At 51.0% G+C, this 20,216-nt stretch overlaps 2 protein-coding genes across 2 annotated transcripts in view; both read right to left on the bottom strand.

Annotated features, from left to right (window-relative positions):
- Positions 1-20,216, bottom strand: part of LOC308530506 (class I histocompatibility antigen, Gogo-OKO alpha chain-like) — a gene marked incomplete at both ends in the record, with an annotated part of 248,585 nt that overhangs the window by 128,747 nt on the left and 99,622 nt on the right. The window lies entirely within an intron of this gene.
- NLRP5 (NLR family pyrin domain containing 5) lies at positions 1,649-18,946 on the bottom strand (the record flags this gene model as incomplete). The annotated part of the gene is made up of 11 exons (XM_081108333.1): positions 1,649-1,790; positions 3,143-3,313; positions 4,269-4,439; positions 5,208-5,378; positions 6,600-6,770; positions 8,343-8,513; positions 10,004-10,171; positions 11,848-12,018; positions 13,830-15,429; positions 17,556-17,633; positions 18,658-18,946. The coding sequence occupies 11 exons, from the start codon at positions 18,944-18,946 to the stop codon at positions 1,649-1,651; spliced, it is 3,303 nt and encodes a 1,100-aa protein (XP_080964459.1).

Below are 20,216 nucleotides of genomic sequence, written 5' to 3'. Positions count from 1 at the left end.
TGTGGCTCTTCCTAAGCCTTAGGAGGACCCTAATTAAGTTAATAACAATGTACCTACCTATATAGTTTAAGTTTTAAAAATTTGGCTCTCAAAAGAAATTTCAATCGTTGTCCTGTTGATATTTGGCTCTGTTGACTAATGGGTTTGCCGGCCACTGTGCCACATCATGTTACATAAGGGCTGGAGCATCCACGGATTCTGGTATCCACTGGAGGTCCGGGGACCAATCCCCATGCTACTGAGGGACAGCTATATGCATCTTAACAAAAGTATTTTTCTTGATTTCAGAGAGCAAGGGAGTGGGAGAGAGAGAGAGAGAAGTACCAATGATGAGATTCCTCGATTGCCTGCCTCCTGCACTCCTCACACTGGGAATTGAGCCTGCAACCCGAGCATGTGCCCTGACTGGGAATTCAACCGTGACCTCCTGCTCAACCACTGAGCCACGCTGGCTGGGCAACTATATTTATCTGTGTGTGTGTGTGTGTGTGTGTGTGTGTGTGTGTTATAATCCTCTCATCATTTTCCTTCCGCTTACCTCACAAAGAGGCTGTGGGTGAGAGGGGGTGTTTCTGGCCTCCTCCATCTCGCCTCCCCTCCTGCTGGTGTGGACAAAACCTGTCCAAGAACCACCCTCCCCCCTCTCACCGTGCCTCCAGGGCGAACCCTTCAGCACCGTGGACAGAGCCCACTGCGGGGTCTGAGTGACAGCTCAGCTTCCGCTTCCTCCATCACCTAAGAGGAGGCCTTATCCCCATTTCACAGATGAGGAAACAGGCTCAGGGGAGGGTGTCTCCCCCAGGTGCCAGGCAGCAGAACTTAAACGTCTGAACCAGACGCCCACAGCCACCCTGGTCCGTCCGCTCGCGGAACAGGTGTGGCGGCCAGCTTGCAAAGCAGGAACCATTCTGATGGCTCACATCATTATGACAGATGGGGGCTATACTAGGGGCATCTGGGTCAGGGATAGATAGTTTGGTCACAAATAAGATTTTTTAAAAAAGGAATAGCTACTTGGTGGAAAAGGTTACTTCCCAAGACACTTTTATACCCAGATCCCTCATTCCTCACCGACATTATCCTTCGAGAATACTCAGTGAATGACAAATGCCTTTTAAAATTAATCTATCGCCCTCCCCGGTTTGGCTCAGTGGATAGAGCGTCGGCCTGCGGACTGAAGGGTCTCAGGTTCAATTCCTGGTCAAGGGCACATGCCCGGGTTGTGGGCTGGATCCCCAGTGGGGGGCGTGCAGGAGGCAGCTGATCCATGATTCGCTCTCATCATTGATGTTTCTCTCTCTCCCTCTCCCTTCCTCTCTGGAATCAATAAAAAACAGTGTTTGTTTTTTTTTTTTAAAGAAAAGTAAAAGAATAAAGAAGGACGCTGGACATGTTTGCCAAATTCTCAGTGTTTATTGGATCCACGCTGCAGGCTCAGAGGGAGGACAGGCACTGCCCAGCGACTCGGGTCCTACCTCCGAGGCGGACGCAATAGATCAGAGGCCCCAGGACCCCCGTGGTGAGGGCTCTGGGACCGGCGGACCTCAGGGCCCACCCCCGCGGAGGAATCCTGGGGCACAGGGGCCGCAGGAGACAGCGGCTTACAGGTTCCTCCGCCGGAGCGGGCGGGCCGGGAGGGGTCTGTGCCTCAGTTTCTCCACCAGTACCGGTCACCTTCGTCCTCTCCGTCGGAGGCGTACCAGCGGCCGTCGATCACCATGTGCGGCCTGCGGAGCTGAGCCTCGTCCAGCAGCTTGATGACGGGATCAGGGTACTGCCATTTCCACAGCCTGCGGGGCGGGGCGGGGGGTCAGGGGGCGGAGCTAGGCGCAGGGGGCGGGACAGGGGCTCAGGGCTTTGCTTTAGCTCACCTGTCACCCACCCCCCTTCTTTTTAATTCTCACTGGAGGATATTTTCCCATTGATTTTTTTAAAATATATTTTATTGATTTTTTACAGAGAGGAAGGGAGAGAGATAGAGAGTCAGAAACATCGACGAGAGAGAAACATCGATCAGCTGCCTCCTGCACACTCCCTACTGGGGATGTGCCTGCAACCCAGGTACATGCCCCTGACCAGAATCGAACCGGGGAACCTTTCAGTCTGCAGGCCGACGGTCTATCCACTGAGCCACACCGGTTTCGGCCCATTGATTTTTTTAAGAGAGTGGAAGAGAGGAAAAGGGAAACATCGATGGGAGACACACACATGGATTGGTTGCCTCCTGCACGTGTCCTACCAGGGCCCTGGCTGGGGAGGAGCCCTTGACCAGAATCCAACCGGGACCCTTCAGTCTGCAGGCCGACGATCTATCCACGGAGCCACACAGGCTAGGGCTGAACCCCCTTTTTTTAAAAATCCTCACCCGAGGATATGTTTACTGATTTTATTTATTTTTATTTTTAAAATATATTTTTGTTGATTTCAGAAAGGAAATGAGAGGGACAGAGAGATAGAAAATCAATGATGAGCCGGAACCGGTTTGGCTCAGTGGATAGAGCGTCGGCCTGCGGACTGAAAGGTCACAGGTTCGATTCCGGTCAAAGGGCATGTACCTGGGGTGCGGGCACATCCCCAGTAGGAGATGTGCAGGAGGCAGCTGATCGATGTTTCTCTCTCATTGATGTTTCTGACTCTCTCTCCCTTCCTCTCTGTAAAAAATCAATAAAATATATTTTTTAAAAAATAAAAGAAAATCAATGATGAGAGAGAATCATGGATCAGCTGCCTCTTGCACGTCCCCCACTGGGGATCAAGCCCACAACCCGGGCATGTGCCCTTGACCGGGTATCGAACCTGGGACCCTTCAATCCACATGCAGACTCTTAACCGCTGAGCCAAACCAGCCAGGGATGTTTTTAGTTTCTTGAGGATCAGCATTTCATGTGTATGATGTCTTCCCACCCCCAAGTTAAGCCCATGAAGCCGGCACCAGCCTCTAGCTCCGTATCCCTGATCCCAGCGCCCAGCACAGGGCCTGGGACACAGGAGGCGTTAATGGTTGGATAACGTTCTGGTGGCTTAGCCACGACCTTCCCCTCCCGGCGACCGCCCCCCCCCCCCCAACTCCTTTCCACACTCTGCCCCCCCGCGTGTCTGGGAGGGGAGGCCTGTCCCCGGGAGGACAGCCGCCAGGACTCACCCGATGACCTGCAGTTTGGAGGTGGGGCGCCCGAAGGCGCGGCACAGCTCCCGGATGCCCTCGGGGCAGAGGTTGTTCCGCAGCAGGTTCAGGCTGCGCAGGTAGCGGTTGCAGAGCAGCGCGGAGGCCAGGGCCTCGCAGCAGCCGGACGTCAGCTCGCACGCCTCCAACCTGCCGGCCGGACACGCGAGGGGTGACCCCAAGACCAACGCTCTGGCCTTCTTCCTTCAACCCCTTTGACTTCCACTTTCACAGTTAAAAAAAAGCGCTAACTGGTTCGGCTCAGTGGATAGAGCCACGGCCTTCGGACTGAAGGGTCCTGGGTTCGATTCCGCTCAAGGGCATGTACCTTGGTTGCGGGCACATCCCCAGTGGGGAGTGTGCAGGAGGCAGCTGATCGATGTTTCTCTCTCATCGATGTTTCTAACTCTCTGTCCCTCTCCCTTCCTCTCTGTAAACAATAAGATATTTTAAAAAAGTAGTGGACTCCATTCCTACAGAAAGAATGCACACGCCCCTATGTTCATAGCAACACAATTTACAATAGCGAAGATCTGGAAACAGCCCGCGTGCCCGACGGCGGAGGAGTGAGTGGATAAAAAAGCTGGGGGACACGTATGCCGTGGAATACTATATAGCTATGAAAAAGAAGGATCTCTTACCCTTTTTAAATTATTATTTCTACTTTTAAAATCTCACCGGAGGATATTTTTCCATTGATTTTTAGAGAGTGGAAGAGAGAGGGAAAGACAGAAACATCCAAGAGAGAGAAACACAGATTGGTTGCCTCCTGCATGAGCCCGGACCAGGGCTCGGGCTGGGGAGAAGCCTGCAACCGAGGTACATGCCTCATGGGAGATTCTGCCGCTGCCGCTGAGGGTGGAGAGCCCCCCAGGTCATCCCTGCCCTTTGCGCCCCTCCTTTCTGGCTGGACGTGTGCGCTGTACGCCAAGGCTTTGCCACCTTGCCCTGGCCCCGTGGGCACCCATGGAAGGACGCCTGGGGTTCAGAGTTGCGTTCTGTCTGACTGAAGGGAATCCTGAAAGTCGGGGCGCGTCTCTGCTCCAACGACCCCGTGCGTGGCTCCCTTCCTCCGCCCGCCCCGAGCTGTGACCCGGGAACCCACCCGAGTCTCTCCAGCGAGGCCGTCTTCAGCCGCAGGCCCATGCATAGGGCCGCCACCCCGTCGTCCCCCAGGGCGTTGGCCGCCAGATCCAGGCTCTTCAGGTGCGTGTTGGTCATGATCACCAGGGACAGCTTCCTGCAGCAGGCGGCAGTGAGGCCACATCTCACCAGCCTGCAGAGGGGGGAAGGGGAAGAGAGGGGAAAAGAGAAAGAGAGAGAGAGGATGAGAGAGACACATCAATGATGAGAATCATGGATCAGCTACCTCCTGCACGCCCCACACTGGGGATCGAGCTCGAAACTCCGGCTTGTGCCCTGACTGGGAATCCAACCATGACCTCCTGGTTCATAGGTCGATGCTCAACCACTGAGCCACCCTGGCCGGGCTGAGAATGATCAAGTCTTTGATGCCTGCGTCGCTGAGCACTTCAGTGCAATCCCCCAGAATGGCATCTCCCATGGGCTCAGCTTCGGTTTCTGTGCCAGCAGAAGTAGGCCGACCCACCCTGGCTGGCCGCTCAGTGTGTTAGAGCATCGTCCTCATACGCCACAGTCGTGGGTTCGATCCCCGGTCAGGGCACATATAAGACTCAACCAATGAATGTTTCAATAAGAGGAACAACAAACCAGTGTATCTCTCTCAGATCAATGATAAATGAAAAAATAAAAGGATAAAGAGGTAAAGATTAAATTGGAGCAGGAGGACACCTTCTGAGACGTGGGCAGCTCTGGGAGACGCCTGAGGACCTAGAATCCGTGGATCCCTGCAGCGCCAACTCATCCACTTCCCCACAGTGTCCGGTGGGGAGCACGTGGCTCTGTGGACCCCGACGCTAACCTTGTGCTCCAGTTCCCCAACTCCTGTCTCCTGACTTTCTAGGACCCCAGCCCCCATGTGGGTAGAGGTGACCCCCTCTCCTCCCCCCCACGGGACACTTACTCCAGGTCCTGGAGGTGAAAGGTGGTTTCCAACAGGACCTCGCACAGGAGGTCCACGCCGTCGTCCCCCAGGGGGTTCATGCTGAGGCTCAGGTGGGTCAGATGGCGGTTGCCCATGAGTCCGAGGGAGAGAAAGCCACAGCCAATGACGTCCAGGTGGCAGTCCCGGAGCCTGCAGGGCACGTGCCAAGGGACAGGGAGGGTCACACTCGCGACCCCACGACCCTGCACCTCGGGTCGGCCGTCTGTCTGTCCCAGCCTCAGGGTACTCCTCCTTTGGGAGGGGATTATGCTAGTATCTAGGAAGGCTGTTGTGGGGCAGGTAAGGGATCAACTAAAGGACTTATTTTTTTAAAAAATATATTTTATTGATTTCAGAGAGGAAGGGAGGGGGAAAGAGATAGAAACACCAATGATGAGAAAGAACCATTGATTGGCTGCCTCCTGCATGCCCCTCTACCTGGAGTCAAGCCCACAAGCCAGGCCTATGCCCTTGGCCAGAATCGAACCTGTGACCTTTCAGTCCACAGGCCGATGCTCTTTCCACTGAGCCAAACCAGCTAGGGCTCAACTAAAGGACTGATAAGCATAACCCATGGACACAGACAGGAGGGGGTGAAGGCCTGTGCTGGGGGGCGGGCGTGGCCGGGGAGAGGTCAATGGGGGGAGAAGGAGGCATATGCAAGACAGTGGGGCCTTGACTTACGAGTGTCCCGACTAACGAGTTTTTCGAGATACGAGCCGTCTCTCAGCCGATTTTTTGCTTTGAGTTGCGAGCTAAAATTCGGGTTATGAGCCAGCTTCAGATACCCCACCGCTAGTTGGCGCAGCGAACGTCACAGTGAACGCCACAACATCAGCCCAGCATCACGTGTCTCACTCGTTCTCTTTATTTGACATACGAGTGATTTGAGTTACGAGCTCCATCACGGAACAAATTAAACTCGTAAGTCAAGGCCCCCCTGTACTTTCAACAATAAAGAATTTAAATTAAAAACTAAAAAAAAAAAAAAAAGGTTGTTAGGTGTCAATGTCAGATGACCTTGAAGTTCTTGATACGATGTCTAATGCACCTGCTGTATGCTATGACTCTTTTTTATTGTTAATCTTCACTCGAGGATATTTTTCCCATTGATTTTCAGAGAGAGTGGAAGAGAGAGGGAGAGACAGAAACACCCATGTGAGAGCGACACATCAATTGGTTGCCTCCCACATGCTCCCGACCAGGGCCAGCAGCCTACAACCGAGGTAGGTGCCCTTGACCAGAATCAAACCCAGGCCCCTTCAGTCAGCAGGCCGACGCTGACCTTCCCTCGCTCCCTGCTCTCTGAGACGGACCCATACCCTTGGTCACGGAGCCACGGAACCCTCACGGGGAGCGAGGGGGACTCACATCAGCCTCTGAACAGCGCAGGTGAAGCACTTCAAGCTGCGACACAGCAGTGTCATGCCATCCTTCCCCAGTGGGTTGGTCGACAGGTCCAGGTGCGTCAGGCTCTGGCTGCTGGTGAGGACCTCAGACAGGTGCTGGCAGGCGGCCGCCGTGAGGCCGCAGTTCCCCAGTCTGCAAGGAGAGACAGCGTCCCACCCCCCCACAAAGAGCAAGTGCTGGACTCCTACAAACATGGCCAAGAGCCAAGTATACAGAACCGGCTGCTGTATTTTATATCATCACCAGAGGCCCAGTGCACGAAATTCATGCACAGGTAGGGTCCCTAGGCCTGGCCAGCAATCAGGGCTGATCAGGGTCTTCCGGCTGCCGGCCGGAGTCTTCCTTCATTCTACATTGCCCCCTTGGTGTTCAGCTCATGCCATAGTGAGCGTTCGGACTCCCAGTCTCCCGGTCAAACTCCCGAGGGGAGACTTTGCATATTAGGCTTTTATATACATACATACATATATACATACACATATATACATACATACACACACATAAATATACATATACACATATATACATGTATATGTATATATGTATATGTATGTACATATGTATATATATTATGTATATATGTATATATATATAAAATATATATAATATATATAGAAGATTTCCATAAAAGCCCAGTTTTTGACAAGGCTAATTCATCTTAATTTGTTGGAATTGTTTGTTGTTAATGCAGATAGAGCCCTAGCTGGTTTGGCTCAGTGGATAGAGCATCGGCCTGCAAACTGAAGGGTCCTGGGTTTGATTCTGGTTAAGGAAACATGCCAGGATCCCCAGTTGGGGGCATCAGGAGGCAGCCGATCCATGATTCTTTCTCATCATTGATGTTTCTGTCTCTCTCTCCTTCTTTTCCTGTCCAAAATCAATAAAAATTTAAAAAATGAAGATAGCCCTAGCTAGTTTGGCTCAGTGGATAGCGTCGGCCTGTAGACTGAAGGGTCCTGGGTTTGATTCTGGTCAAGGGAACATGCTGGGGTGTGGACTGGATCCCCAGTGTGGGGCGTTCAGGAGGCAGCTGATCCATGATTCTCTACCATTGATGTCTCTCTCTCTCTGTCTCTCCCTTCCTCCCGGAAATCAATAAAATAATATTTAAAAAATGCAGATAGGTAATTTTTAAATGACCCTGATGTTAACATTTCACAATGAGTGGTTTGACATGGGTGAGATGCCAACTGGAAACAGAATCTGAACATGTGCCATTGTATTATAACGCTGCACACTTTTGTTTGTTAATCCTAACCTGAGGATATTTTCCCGTTGATCTTTTTAGAGAGAGTGGAAGGCAGGGGTGGGGGGAGACAGAAAAACATTGATATGAGAGACACACATCGACTGGCGGCCTCCTGCACGCCCCCGGACCAGGCATGTGCCCAACACCCGGGCATGTGCCCTTGACGGGAATCGAACCCGGGACCCTTCAGTCTGCAGGTCAGCGCTCTAGCCAGAGCCACACCAGCCAGGGCTCTGCTCAATCTTTTCTATCAGGTCAGACTTTTGCAGCAAAGACACAGATGTTATTTATTGGGTCTTTCTCCAGCCTCAACATTGAGGTCACAGCGCCTGCTGTCACCCTTGGTGCATGCATAAGCCAATCCCAACCCCCCACCCCCCGGTCCCCCATGACTGGGAGGACCTCGGTTAAGACAAGACAAAGACAACCCGGCTGTGAAAGGAAGAGCCGCTCACATCAGCCTGTGCAGGGCGCACTGGGAGACCTTCAGGGCCTCGCAGAGGGACGCCACGCCCTGGTCCGCGACCTTGTTCCCCGCGAGGCTCAGGGACCTCAGGTTGTGGGAGGCCAACAGGATCTGGGAGATGAGTGGGCAGCAGGAGTCGGTTAAGCCGCAGTGATCCAACCTGCAGACAGAGAGGAGGTTTGTGAAACACACCCTTGTCCGTCCGTCCGTCCGTCCCCAGCACCTGGGCCCCTCCGCTGGTCCCTGGACACTGTCCGCTGTGGCCTCCGAGTCTGGCCGGGGACAGAACCTGCAACCCAGGCACATGCCCTTGACCGAGAATCAAACCTGAGACCCTTTGGTGCGTGGGGCCCACATTCTAACCACTGTGATTATTTTTATTGATTTCAGAGAGGAAGGGAGAGGAGAGAGGGATAGACACATCAAGGATGAGAGAGAGCCCTAACCGGTTTGGCTCAGTGGATAGAGTGTCAGCCTATGAACTGAAGGGTCCTAGGTTCAATTCCGGTCAAGTGCATGTACCTTGGTTGCAGGCATATCTCCAGTAGGGGGTGTGCGGGAGGCAGTTGATCAATGTTTTTCTCTCATTGATGTTTCTAACTCTCTATCCCTCTCCCATCCTCTCTGTAAATATCAATAAAATATATTTTTAAAAAAAGGATGAGAGAGAATCATGGATTGGCTGCCTCCTGCATGCCCGCCACCCCCCTTCCACCCGCCCCGCCCCACGGGGGATTGAGCTCACAACCTGGGCATGTGTCCTGACCGGGAATCGAACCGTGACCTCCTGGTTCATAGGTCAATGCTCAACCACTGAGCCACACTGGCCACGCTGTGATTTCCTCCTCCCAACTTTATGAAACATCACAAGTGACTTTTGTATTGTGGTAAAATATACACAACATAAAAATGGCCACCCTGACCATTCCTATGTGCCCAGTTCTAGGGCATTAAGTCCATTCACATCATTGTACCGTGTCCCTGCCATCTATTTCTGGACTTCGTCAACCTTCCAACCTGTTGCCATCTTTTTGCAACTCGCCAGGAATAATTATTTCAACATAGAAAGTAAAAAAGCAACCCAACCAAAAAAAAAATAAATAAAATAAATCCATACAATCAAAAAGCGAAAACCGCCCCAGCTGGATTGGCTCAGTGGATAAGAGCGTTGGCCTGAGGACTGAAGGGTCCTGGGTTTGATTCTGGTCAAGTGCACGTACCTCGGTTGCAGACTCCTCCCCGGCCAGGGCCCTGGTCAGTGTATGTGCAGGAGGCAACCAACCGATGTGTTTCTCCCACATCGATGTTTCTCTGTCTTTCCCTCTCTCTTCCACTCTCTCTAAAAATCAATGGAAAAATTTCCTTGGGTGAAAATTAAAAAAAAACTCCAAAAAAACAAAAAAGTGAAAGTCACCCTGGCCTGGTGGCTCCAGTTGGTTGGGGTTGTGGGTTTGATTCCTGGTCAGGGCACGTACCTGGCTTGTAAGTTTGATCCCTGGGCAGGGTGTGTGGGAGGCAGCCTATGTATGTTTCTCACATTGATCTCTCTCTCTCTCTCTCTTTCTCTCGATCTCCCCCCTCCTCTCTCTAAACATATCCTGGAGCTGACGATTTAAAAAAGGAAAGTTGAGACCCAGTCCCGGGACTTACCTCAAAGATTCCAACAAGCAGTGGGGGTGCTTTAAGGTTTCCTGCACGACCCCGATATCTTCCTCTTGCAGGTGAATGTTGTCCAGGTTCAGGTGCTTGATGTTATGGTTGACGATCAGCGTCTTCCAGAGATGAGGCAGACCCAGGGTGATCTGCGTGCCTTTAAATCTGCCGGAGAGAGCGAGGGAGCGAGAGTTAGATGGTCGGGTGCAGCCTAATTATTCCTTTCGTCGTGGTTCACCCTCACCTGAGGGTATTTTTTCCATTGATTTTTGGAGCGGGAGGGAGAGAGGGTCCTGGCAACTAATCCTGTATCACATCCATTAGTTGCCTCCTGTATGCGCCCAACTGATGTTTCTCTCTCTCTCCCTCCTCCTCTCTCTAAAAATCAATGAACACATCCTGGGGTGAGGATTAAAAGAAAAGTACAAATTGATAGTTGCAAGAACAGTCGTGGGGATGTGGAGTACGGCATGGGGAATACAGTCAGTAATATTATAATTACTATGGATGGGGCCAGGTGGACACTAGACTTTTTCTGCCAATATTAACAGATAATTTCATGGAAAATATGTGAGATTAATGAGGGAGACGGGAAGTTGAAGAGGCATCAAAGGGTTTACTTAATACCTCTGTAATTCCTAAATCTCTTTGCCACTATCATGTATTACTGTTGTATTACAAATATGGTGATGACGTGGATTAGAGCCAATGACAGGGTGTGACAAGAGTTTACAGCCAGGACAGCTATGCCTGGCCAGTTTGGCTTGGTGGTTGAGCGTTGGCTTATGAACCAGGAGGCCATGGTTTGATTTCTGGTCAAGGGCACATGCCCGGGTTGCAGGCTCAATTCCCAGTGTGGGGTGTATGGGAAGCAACTGATCAATGATTCTCTCTCATCATTGATGTTTCTCTCTCTTGTTCTCTCTCTCTCCCTTCCTCTCTGAAATCAATAAAAATTTATTAAAAACAACAGCAACACAGGGACAGCTATGGGGAGGGCTTCCCTGGGGAGGGTGTTCAGATAGCAGTGGGCAGAGCTGTTAAGTTCTGTGCAGGACGTAAGATGACAGGGCACCATTCATTACTGTGGGGTCACCAGCCCCTTGGCCCAGCCCCTTTGAAGGAAAGCACTCAGATGCAGAAAGGGGGAGGGGGCGGCCTTTGCAACCAAGAACCTGACTGGCTCTCGTCTTGGCTGTCCTGTGGGCTTTGCATGGCCTTGGAAGGAACATTAAATAGAACCTTCAAAGTACAACTCGCCCTTCCTCGATCACTGCAGGTGCCTGGTGAGTACCCCGGGGTCTACAGACCCAGGAACGTATTAGCATTCAAATATGTGTGAGCTTATGACTATACTTGTGGCCCGGTGCACGGATTTGTGCACATGGAAAGGAAATAAATTAGAAGATTTGTGCAGTAACTATGTTACTGCAAAAAATTACATGTCAGATAGTATATATAATATGGTATTATAAAATTAAAATACAAAATATTTTAATATGTGTTGCGCATGCACGAGTCAACGTTTATTTTTAAATTGCCAGTGTGCTTCATATGTACCGGTCGGCTGGTCGACCGGACATACAGTTGGTCACTTTGCATTTATTGCCTCATGCTCGACCACTCACCTGAAATGAGCTCCCTTCTTTCCCCCTTACTAACCAACTCCTATTCATCCTTCAAAACCTGAATACATGAACCCACCCTTCACAAGTAATCCCTTCACAAGGTCTTGAGTCCCTTCCCATCCCATTGCTTTTGGGAGCTCGGTTCCTATACCTCCCACGGCACTTGTCCCCGCCGAATCTACAGTTTATAGATTGGCCTTAGGGCAGCCTTACATCAGCTTCTGGATTTGGCAGGTTGGCTGCCTCAGCTTGACGCACAGAGTCCTCATGGCCCACTCGCTCAGGATGCTGCCCGCGAGGTCCAGCTGTTGCAGGCTGGGGTGGGTGCTGAGCACGGAGCAGAGGTTCTCCCACCACTCGATGACCAGGGGCTTGGTCTGCAGCCTGCATGGGAGAAGAAGGAAACGTTGGCTTCCACAGGATGAATTTTTAAAAATATATATATTTTTATTGATTTCCGAGAGGAAGGGAGAGGGAGGGAGAGAGGGAGAGGGAGAGAGAAAGAAACATCAATGTGAGAGAGAATCATTGATCAGCTGCCTCCTGCATGCCCCCCATTGGGGATTGAGCCCAAAACCTGGGCATGTGCCCTTGACTGGAATGGAACCTGGGACCCTTCAGTCTGCAGGCTGATGCTCTAGCCTCTGAGCCAAACTGGGTAGGACCCACGGGATAGATTCTAACACGAGCAACAGCCACTCCCATGTCAGAGAAGAGAGACTAGTCTACAGGATGAGATAGGGATGGGTGCAGGGGCTCAGAGGACACATTAGAGACATCCGTGCCTTGCATGGGCACGCTCCTGGCCACCCTGCATCCCGAGTACTTGGTACCCAGGGGTGCAGTAGGATGGTTTGGAGCCAGCGGCTCTCGAGTCAGATTGTGCTTCGATGCCAGCTCCCCTTTGCATGTGAAATGGTGCAGCCTCTATGCAGAACAGCAGGGAGGCTCCTAAAAGAATTAAAAATAAAACTACTTTACGACCCAATAATCCTACGTATGCAAAAGAATTGACAGTCAGGCCTAGCCAGCATGGCCCAGTGGTTGAGCATGGACCCATGAGCCAGGAGGTCATGGTTCCATTCCCAGTCAGGGCACATGCCCAGGCTGCGGGCTCCATCCCCAGTGTGGGGCATGCAGGAGGCAGCTGATCGATGATTCTCATCACTGATTTTCTATCTCTCTCTCCCCCTCTCCTTTCCTCTTTCTGAAATCAATAAATACATATTTTACAAAACAAACAAACAAACAAAGAATTGATAGTCAGGCTCCTATGAGATATTTTCATTCTATTATCCACAAAAGCCAAGATATGCAGAATATTCCCCCCAGAATGTACACATACTCTCACAGCTGAGAGCTCAATTTTGAAAATGAAATGTCTTTTAACAAACACGGCCTTTGTAAGTATATAAAGTGTGTGTCTACATTTTGGGGGGACACCCTATAGAAACAACCCAGGTGTCTGTGGATGAAGAAAATGTCACCCGTCCCCCCAATAGAATGTTACCCAGCCTTATAAAAGGAGGTGCTTCCATTGGCAACAACATAGGTAAACCCAGAGGACATGATGCTGAACGGGACCAACCAGACACGGAAAGACATGCATGACCTCGCATGCAGAATGTAAAACAGTGGGACTCACACAGGCAGAGCGAGCGTCTGCGGTGGTTGCCAGTGATTGGGGGTGGGGGGGTGGAGTGGGGGGAATGGGGGCGTGTTGGCCAAAGGGCACAGAGTCTCAGTTACATATAACGTACAGCTACGGTGTTTCGCACTGGAAATTGGCTAGGACGGTAGGTCTTAACGCATTGCGGACCAGTAGTTTTATTGCTAGCGTTACCCAGTGGCCAGATAAGTTTCTATTGAACGAGTACAAAAAGCGTTTCACAATAAATGTTAAGGGCACGCTTTAAAATTAAATATCCGTTGCATTTTGAAGTTATTTATTACATGTTCTTACAAGCTAATATCTTCTTAAAGTATGATACTCTGTAAATCGGTGTCATATGAAGCGAGAATTCTCGTGATCCGTCCGCAACATGTTAAATGTCTTCTGCTCCACGGTAGCTGTGTGAGGGATGGCTATGCTAATTAGCACGATTGTGGCCATGATCATCTCAAAACACCAACACCTCCGCGTGGAGATGGAAAGAATGAAAATTGCGGGGCCGGGGGGGGGGGGGGGCACTCACCCTTGCGGAACGACGGGCCATGCCTCGGTGGCCTCATCTTCGGGGAAGATCTCCCTGACGTCCATCTGCATTTCCCGAAGGCGCCGGCAGTGCTGGAGGCAGAAGGAGGACACCTTCAGGTCCATGGGCCGGTTCATCGTCAGCCTCACTTCCCGGAAGCCACTCAACGCCAAACGGACAAACTCTTCGTCTTGGGTCTCGAAGAGACAGTAGAAGGAGTCCAGGAAGTCCAGCGGGGAGGCGGTGGCGGCCTGCTGACCCAACAGGGAGACCCACTGGAGCAGCACCCGCCTCACCACCAGGGCCACGGGACACCCCAGCAGGTCCTCCAGGGCCCGCACCACTTCTTTGTTCATGAAGCCAAACAAGAAACGTTTCATCTGCAGCACGTGGACGTTGAAGCTGACCTGCCTGAGCTCCTTCAGACTCTTGGAATTCTCAATGCACAGAGCGTGGGGCTCCCACTCGGCTTCCAGGCCCTCTAGGACGTAGTACAGGGCCGCGTAGAACTCCTGCAGGCTCGGGTGCAGGAACGTGAAGCACCGCTCCCCCTGGCTGTCCCGCAGGAGGATGTACTTGTGAAACAGCACGGAGAGCTCCGGCTCCGTCAGCCCGTGAATGCCCAGGTCATCGCTGTAGAACACGAACTTCCTGGCCCACACGCCCTGCACGGCCATCCGGCACAGGCCCTTCAGCACCACTCGTTCGTCCGGACTGAGGCAGCGTCCCGGGCCATCTCGAGGGGCGAGCTGATGGGCCACGAAGGTGGCGTACAAGCCGGTGAGGACCTGGCAGGTAGGGGGCAGGCCCTTCCCCGAGGCCGTCTGCAGCTCAAGAGCCCGGCAGAGCAGCCACCACGTGACGGACACCTGGCACCTGTCAATCAGTACGTGGTTGTCCAGCACCTCGTGCAGGACCTGCGTTTTCTGGTCCTCGTTCTTGACGTGCTTGAGGAACACCTGGATCCTTTTCTCCATCGCGATTCCTTCAATGAAGAGGTAGCGGGGAGAGACGAGCATTGAGCAGAGCTTTTCCAGGCTCTCGTCTCTGACGGTGACGATCAGAGAGGACTCGGGCAGCAGGGCCTTCTTCAGCAGACTGCACATCAGGTCAGACACGGGCCGCTTCTCTGTCCAGTTGTCACAGACGTTCAGGTCAGCATTTTCGGAGGCAACGTCCAGGTCGTCAAAACCGTCGACTACAAACAAGAGCCTGTCTGGTTGGGACATGATGTTTGCCACGGGGACTTCAGGGTCTGGCCACTCCCTGGAAATTAACTCCGTGAAACTGCTTCTCCTCCTCCATGGTATGTCTCGGGCATCAAGGAAGAAGACATAGGAGAACACACCCGGGTAGAGCTCCCCTCGGGCCCAGTGCAGCAGGATTCTTCTGGCCAGAGCTGACTTCCCGACCCCAGGTCTTCCGTGCAGGACCACGGTGAGTGGCCGGAAGCCCTGCTGATCTGGAGCAAAAGCACCAGACAACATTTGCATTTGTGGACAATCAGCGGCAAAGGTTTTGAAACTGTGGTGTACACCCGACACTGTGGCGAACCTTTTCTTCACATGATGTTTGTAGTTCTCTTTGTCACCTCCTTGGCCTACGTCAGACCGGAGAGGGCAGAAGAGAAACAGGAGACAAAGTTGGAAGACAGTCTGGATTTCAGACACTCTACACACAGGAGACTTTGTTGCTTCTCAGCAATGGATTATTGTGATTATTATTATTCCTCACTTGAGGATATATTTAAAAAATATAGATTTCAGAGAGGAAGGGAAAGATAGAGATAGAGATAGAAACATCAGTGATGAGAGAGAATCATTGATCGGCTGCCTCCTGCACACCCCCTACTGGGGATTGAGCCTGTAACCCAGGCATGTACCCTGGCCAGGAATTGAATCCTTACCTCCTGGTTCATAGGTTGACGGTCAACCACTGAGCCATGCTGGTCAGGTACAAGGATGATTTTTTATTGATTTTGAGAGAAAGAGGAAGGGAGGGAGAGGGGAAGGGGGAGGGGGGGGAGAATATCAATGAACTAGAGTTCTTTACCTTGGTCTTTTGTCTTTGCTGCTGTGGTATCATCTTGTTTTATAACTTGTGACATTTCTGCAGAAAAGAGAGGGAAGAAGAATGAAATGCCACACACTTAGAGGTGAATTAACAAGGTCAGACCCACCACAGTATCCCCAAGATAGGGTCTGCAACGCCAGATTTCACCTTCTGACCCATCTGAAACCACGACTCAGCTGGAGAGGCACAGTGGACAGATAATGAGCCTTAGGGTCAAGCTCAGAGGGTATGGGTTTTGGTCTCATTTCTGCTTTTTATTCTTTGGAGACCTTTGGGTAAGCTGTTAAAATGAGAAGTCAAACCCAGTGAGGGACATCAATGTGAGAGACACATCGATTGGTTGCATGAGCCCCAACTGGGGCCAGGGATCAAACCTGCAACCGAGGAATGTGCCCTTGACTGGGAAGCAAACCCGGGACCCTTTGGTGCCAGGGTTGAGGCTCTAACCCCCAAAGAATAAACACTGGCCAGGGCATGGGTTCTTTCCCTTTTTTCCCTCTTTTGCTCAATCCATCCACGCCTCCAGCACCATCCCCACCTGAGCTATTGGCCTGCTCTTTATCTATGAATCTGTCCAGATGGAAATTTTTTTTAAAAGATATTTCTTTATTGATTTCAGAGAGAAAGGGAGATGGAAAGAGAGATAGAAACATCAATGATGAGAGAGAATCATTAATCGGCTGCCTCCTGTACACCCCCTACTGGGGATTGAGCCCGCAACCTAGGCATGTGCCCTGGGCTGGAATCAAACCTGGGACCCTTCAGTCCGCAGTCTGACGCTCTATCCACTGAGTCAAGGTGGCTGGGGCCAGATGGAAAATTTTAAAAGATCACCTTGCTTATCACCGTGGGGAAAAGATTCTGTGTAACCAGAGTAGAAACAGATTAGACATTCAAGTGAGATGATTCTGACATACAGGCTATGGTAAGAAATGTGTAGAAATGTGTCCAGCCCAGCCAACTTGGCTCAGTGGTTGTGCATCGACCTATGAACCAGGAGGTCATGGTTCAGTTCCCAGTCAAGGGCACATGCCCAGTTTGTGGACTTGATTCCCAGTAGGGAGTGTGAAGGAGGCAGCCAGTCAATTATTCTCTTTCATCATTGATGTTTCTCTCCCCCCCCCCCCACCCCGACACTTCCTCTCTAAAATAAAAAAAAAAAGAAAAAAGTCCTACTTCAGAGGGAGGTCTCATATGATTTTCTGATGAAGTAGGTAGAAGGTAGAGAAAAGAGTCAATCAATCAGAAATAAACACCTCTATATATAAAAGCCTAATATGCTAAGTGTCCGACCGACTGTTCAACTCACCAGTCACTATGACATACACTGACCACCAGGAGGCAGATGCTCCAACTGGTAGGTTAGCTTGCTGCTGGGGTCCGGCCTATTGGGACTTGGTGAGATGGGGCCAGACGCACCCTACAGCCCTTCTGCGGTTCCTCCCTGGTGACCAGTCCCAATTGGGACTGGATGAGATGTCCCTGATTGGCCCCAATTGCTTGCCAGGCAGAGGGACCTCACCTGTGTACGAATTTCGTGCACCGGGCCTCTAGTACTAAAAATAATGACCAGGCTTCTGGTGTGAGCAGCGCAGAGGATAGCAGGGCCATGGACTGAGATAGAAAACCCTTGACCCAACACCCCACACTGACCTGAAGGCTGGCCCATGCTTGTTCCTTGGTCAGTCTTCGTGGGTGTAAAATCTTGTAGTATTTCAGCCAGTGAACATTCTGCAACACAGAGCAGATGACAGAACAGTGGCCATAACGTCACAGCAATGGCCCTAGCCAGTGATTCAGTTGGGGTTAGAGCATCATCCCAATACGCCGATTGTTTGCGGGTTTGATCCCCAGTCAGGGCACATACAAGAGTCCACCACTGAGTGCAATAAGTGGAACAACAAATCTCTCTCTCTCAAATTAAGAAAAAATAATTTTTTTTTAAAATATATTTTATTGATTTTTTACAGAGAGGAAGGGAGAGAGATAGAGAGTTAGAAACATCGATGAGAGAGAAACATCGACCAGCTGCCTCCTGCACATCCCCCACTGGGGATATGCCCGCAACCCAGGTACATGCCCCCGACCGGAATCGAACCCGGGACCTTTCAGTCCGCAGGCCGACGCTCTATCCACTGAGCCAAACCGGTCTCGGCAGAAAAAATAATTTTTAAGTGCACTCTCTGCCCAAATGACTGAGGGGAACCAAGATGAGCCAGTTTACCCCATGACTAGCCTGTAATGGGGACAGTGGAGTCGGAGCCTCAAGTGCCACCATCACCGAGAAACAACAGAGATTTATGTGAAGGGTGCTCTGATTTTTAAAAAATGTTTTTATTGATTTTAGAGAGAGACAGACATCAATGATGAGAGAGAATCATGGATCAGCTGCCTCCTGGACACCACCCCCACCTTCCCCCCTACCTATGTAATACTTTCAATAATAAAGATTTTCTTTTTAAATGTGCAAGAGGGGAAACTATCCTGAGGCCCCAGTCTTTTGTTGTTAATCCTCACACAAGGATTTTTTCCATTGGTTTTTAGAGAGAGCAGAAGGGAGAGAGGAAGGGAGAGGGAGAGAGAGGGGGGAACATCAATGATGAGAGAGAATCATGGATCAGCTGTCTTCTGCTCGCCCCCTACTGGGGATGGAGCCCACACCCCGGGCATGTGCCCTGACTGAGAATCAAACCGTGACCTCCTGGTTCCTAGGTTGACAACCACTGAGCCACAGTGGCTGGGCGGCCTCACTCACTTTCCATCTCCTCCTTTGCCTTCTGAGAGAGCACTGGCAGGTTCATCTCGAGAAAGATGTCCATGGCCATGCTCCAGACCACCAGAGCCTGGCAGTGCTCATGCAGGAGGAAGGCCAGGTGCTGCGCGTCTGCCCCAGCCACCTCCAACCACGGGAAGGAGCCCGGGACCAGCCCCGAAGTGCTTCCCATCAGCAACTCCTTGAACGTGTGGAACTCTTCTTTGTCCAGCTGCTGGAGACACCAGCGCAGTCCACAGTCAGAAAAGGGGGACACGTTGGCTTCTCCCATTGCTACGCCAGGTGGAGGGCCCCCCTGTGTGGATGGAGAAGATTTCCCTGGTTGCAGGGAGCAGATGGGACCTGGGGGTGGGGGTGGGGGGAGAGTGACAAGATTCAAAGTGACAAGATCATCACATGATCACATTCACTGCCATCCCTCCCGGCCCCCTCCCCTCCCCTCCGAGATCTGTCAGTCTATTCCATGCCTCCTGCTTCTGGTCCTGTCTTGTTCATCACTTTATTTTGTTCCTTAGATTCCACATATGAGTGAGAATACTTGTCTTTCTCTGACTGGCTTATTTCACTTAGCACAATACTCTCCAGGTCCCTCCATGCTGTTGCAAAAGGTAAGATTTCCTTTTGTTTTTTTTTTTAAAGTAAATATATTTTTATTGATTCCAGAGAGGAAGGGAGAAGGGGAGAGAGAGAAACATCAATAATGAGAGAGAATCATTGACCGGCTGCTTTCTGCATGACCCTCACTGGGGATCGAACCCACAACTTGGGCATGTGCCCTGACCGGGAATCGAAACATGACCTCCTCGTTCATAGGTCGATGCTCAGCCACTGAGCCACACCAGCCGGGTTTCTCTCTCTTTTTACAGTTGCAAAGTATTTCATTGTGTACATGTGCCACAGCTTTTTTTACCCACTTATAAACAGTTGGGCTGTTTCTAGATCTTGGATCTTGTAAAGAATGCTTCACCCTAGCCGGTTTGGCTCAGTGGATAGAGCGTCGGCCTGCGGACTGAAGGGCCCGGGTTCGATTCTGGTCAAGGGTACATGCCTGGGTTGCGGGCTCGATCCCTAGTATGTGGGGTGCAGGAGGCAGCCAATCAATGATTCTCTCTCATCATTGATCTTTCTATCTCTCTCTCCCTTTCCTTTTCTCTCTGGAATCAATAAAAAAATTTTTTTTAAAATGAGCAAAGGATTAAACAAACAAACAAAAAACAACTCTACCTGGATGTGGCTTCCATTTCTACTAGTTATAGAGTCATGAATGATAATGTTGCTCAATAAGAATTCCAAGTGCCAAGTTATCAAAAGCCAAAAATAGACCACAAAATTCTGGGGGAAATATTTCGGCTTTATCGAGCTGGCAGGTGCCGAGTCCCATATGCCAGCTGGCCAGCTTCCTAATGTTTGATGACCTACTACTTTGCTTTGGGCTGAGAAATAGGTGCTCCTATATTTTGAGCAGACGTATCAACTGGGGCCATGTCTGTGGAGGGCAGTTTGTCAAGAGCTATGCCCTCTAACTGCTAATATCGTTAGAC

This window comes from Myotis nattereri (assembly GCF_964212035.1).
Source record: "Myotis nattereri genome assembly, chromosome: 15".
Lineage (NCBI taxonomy): Eukaryota > Metazoa > Chordata > Mammalia > Chiroptera > Vespertilionidae > Myotis > Myotis nattereri.
The sequence above is the reverse complement of the archived record's forward strand: the minus strand, read 5'-3'. Positions and strand labels throughout refer to the sequence as shown.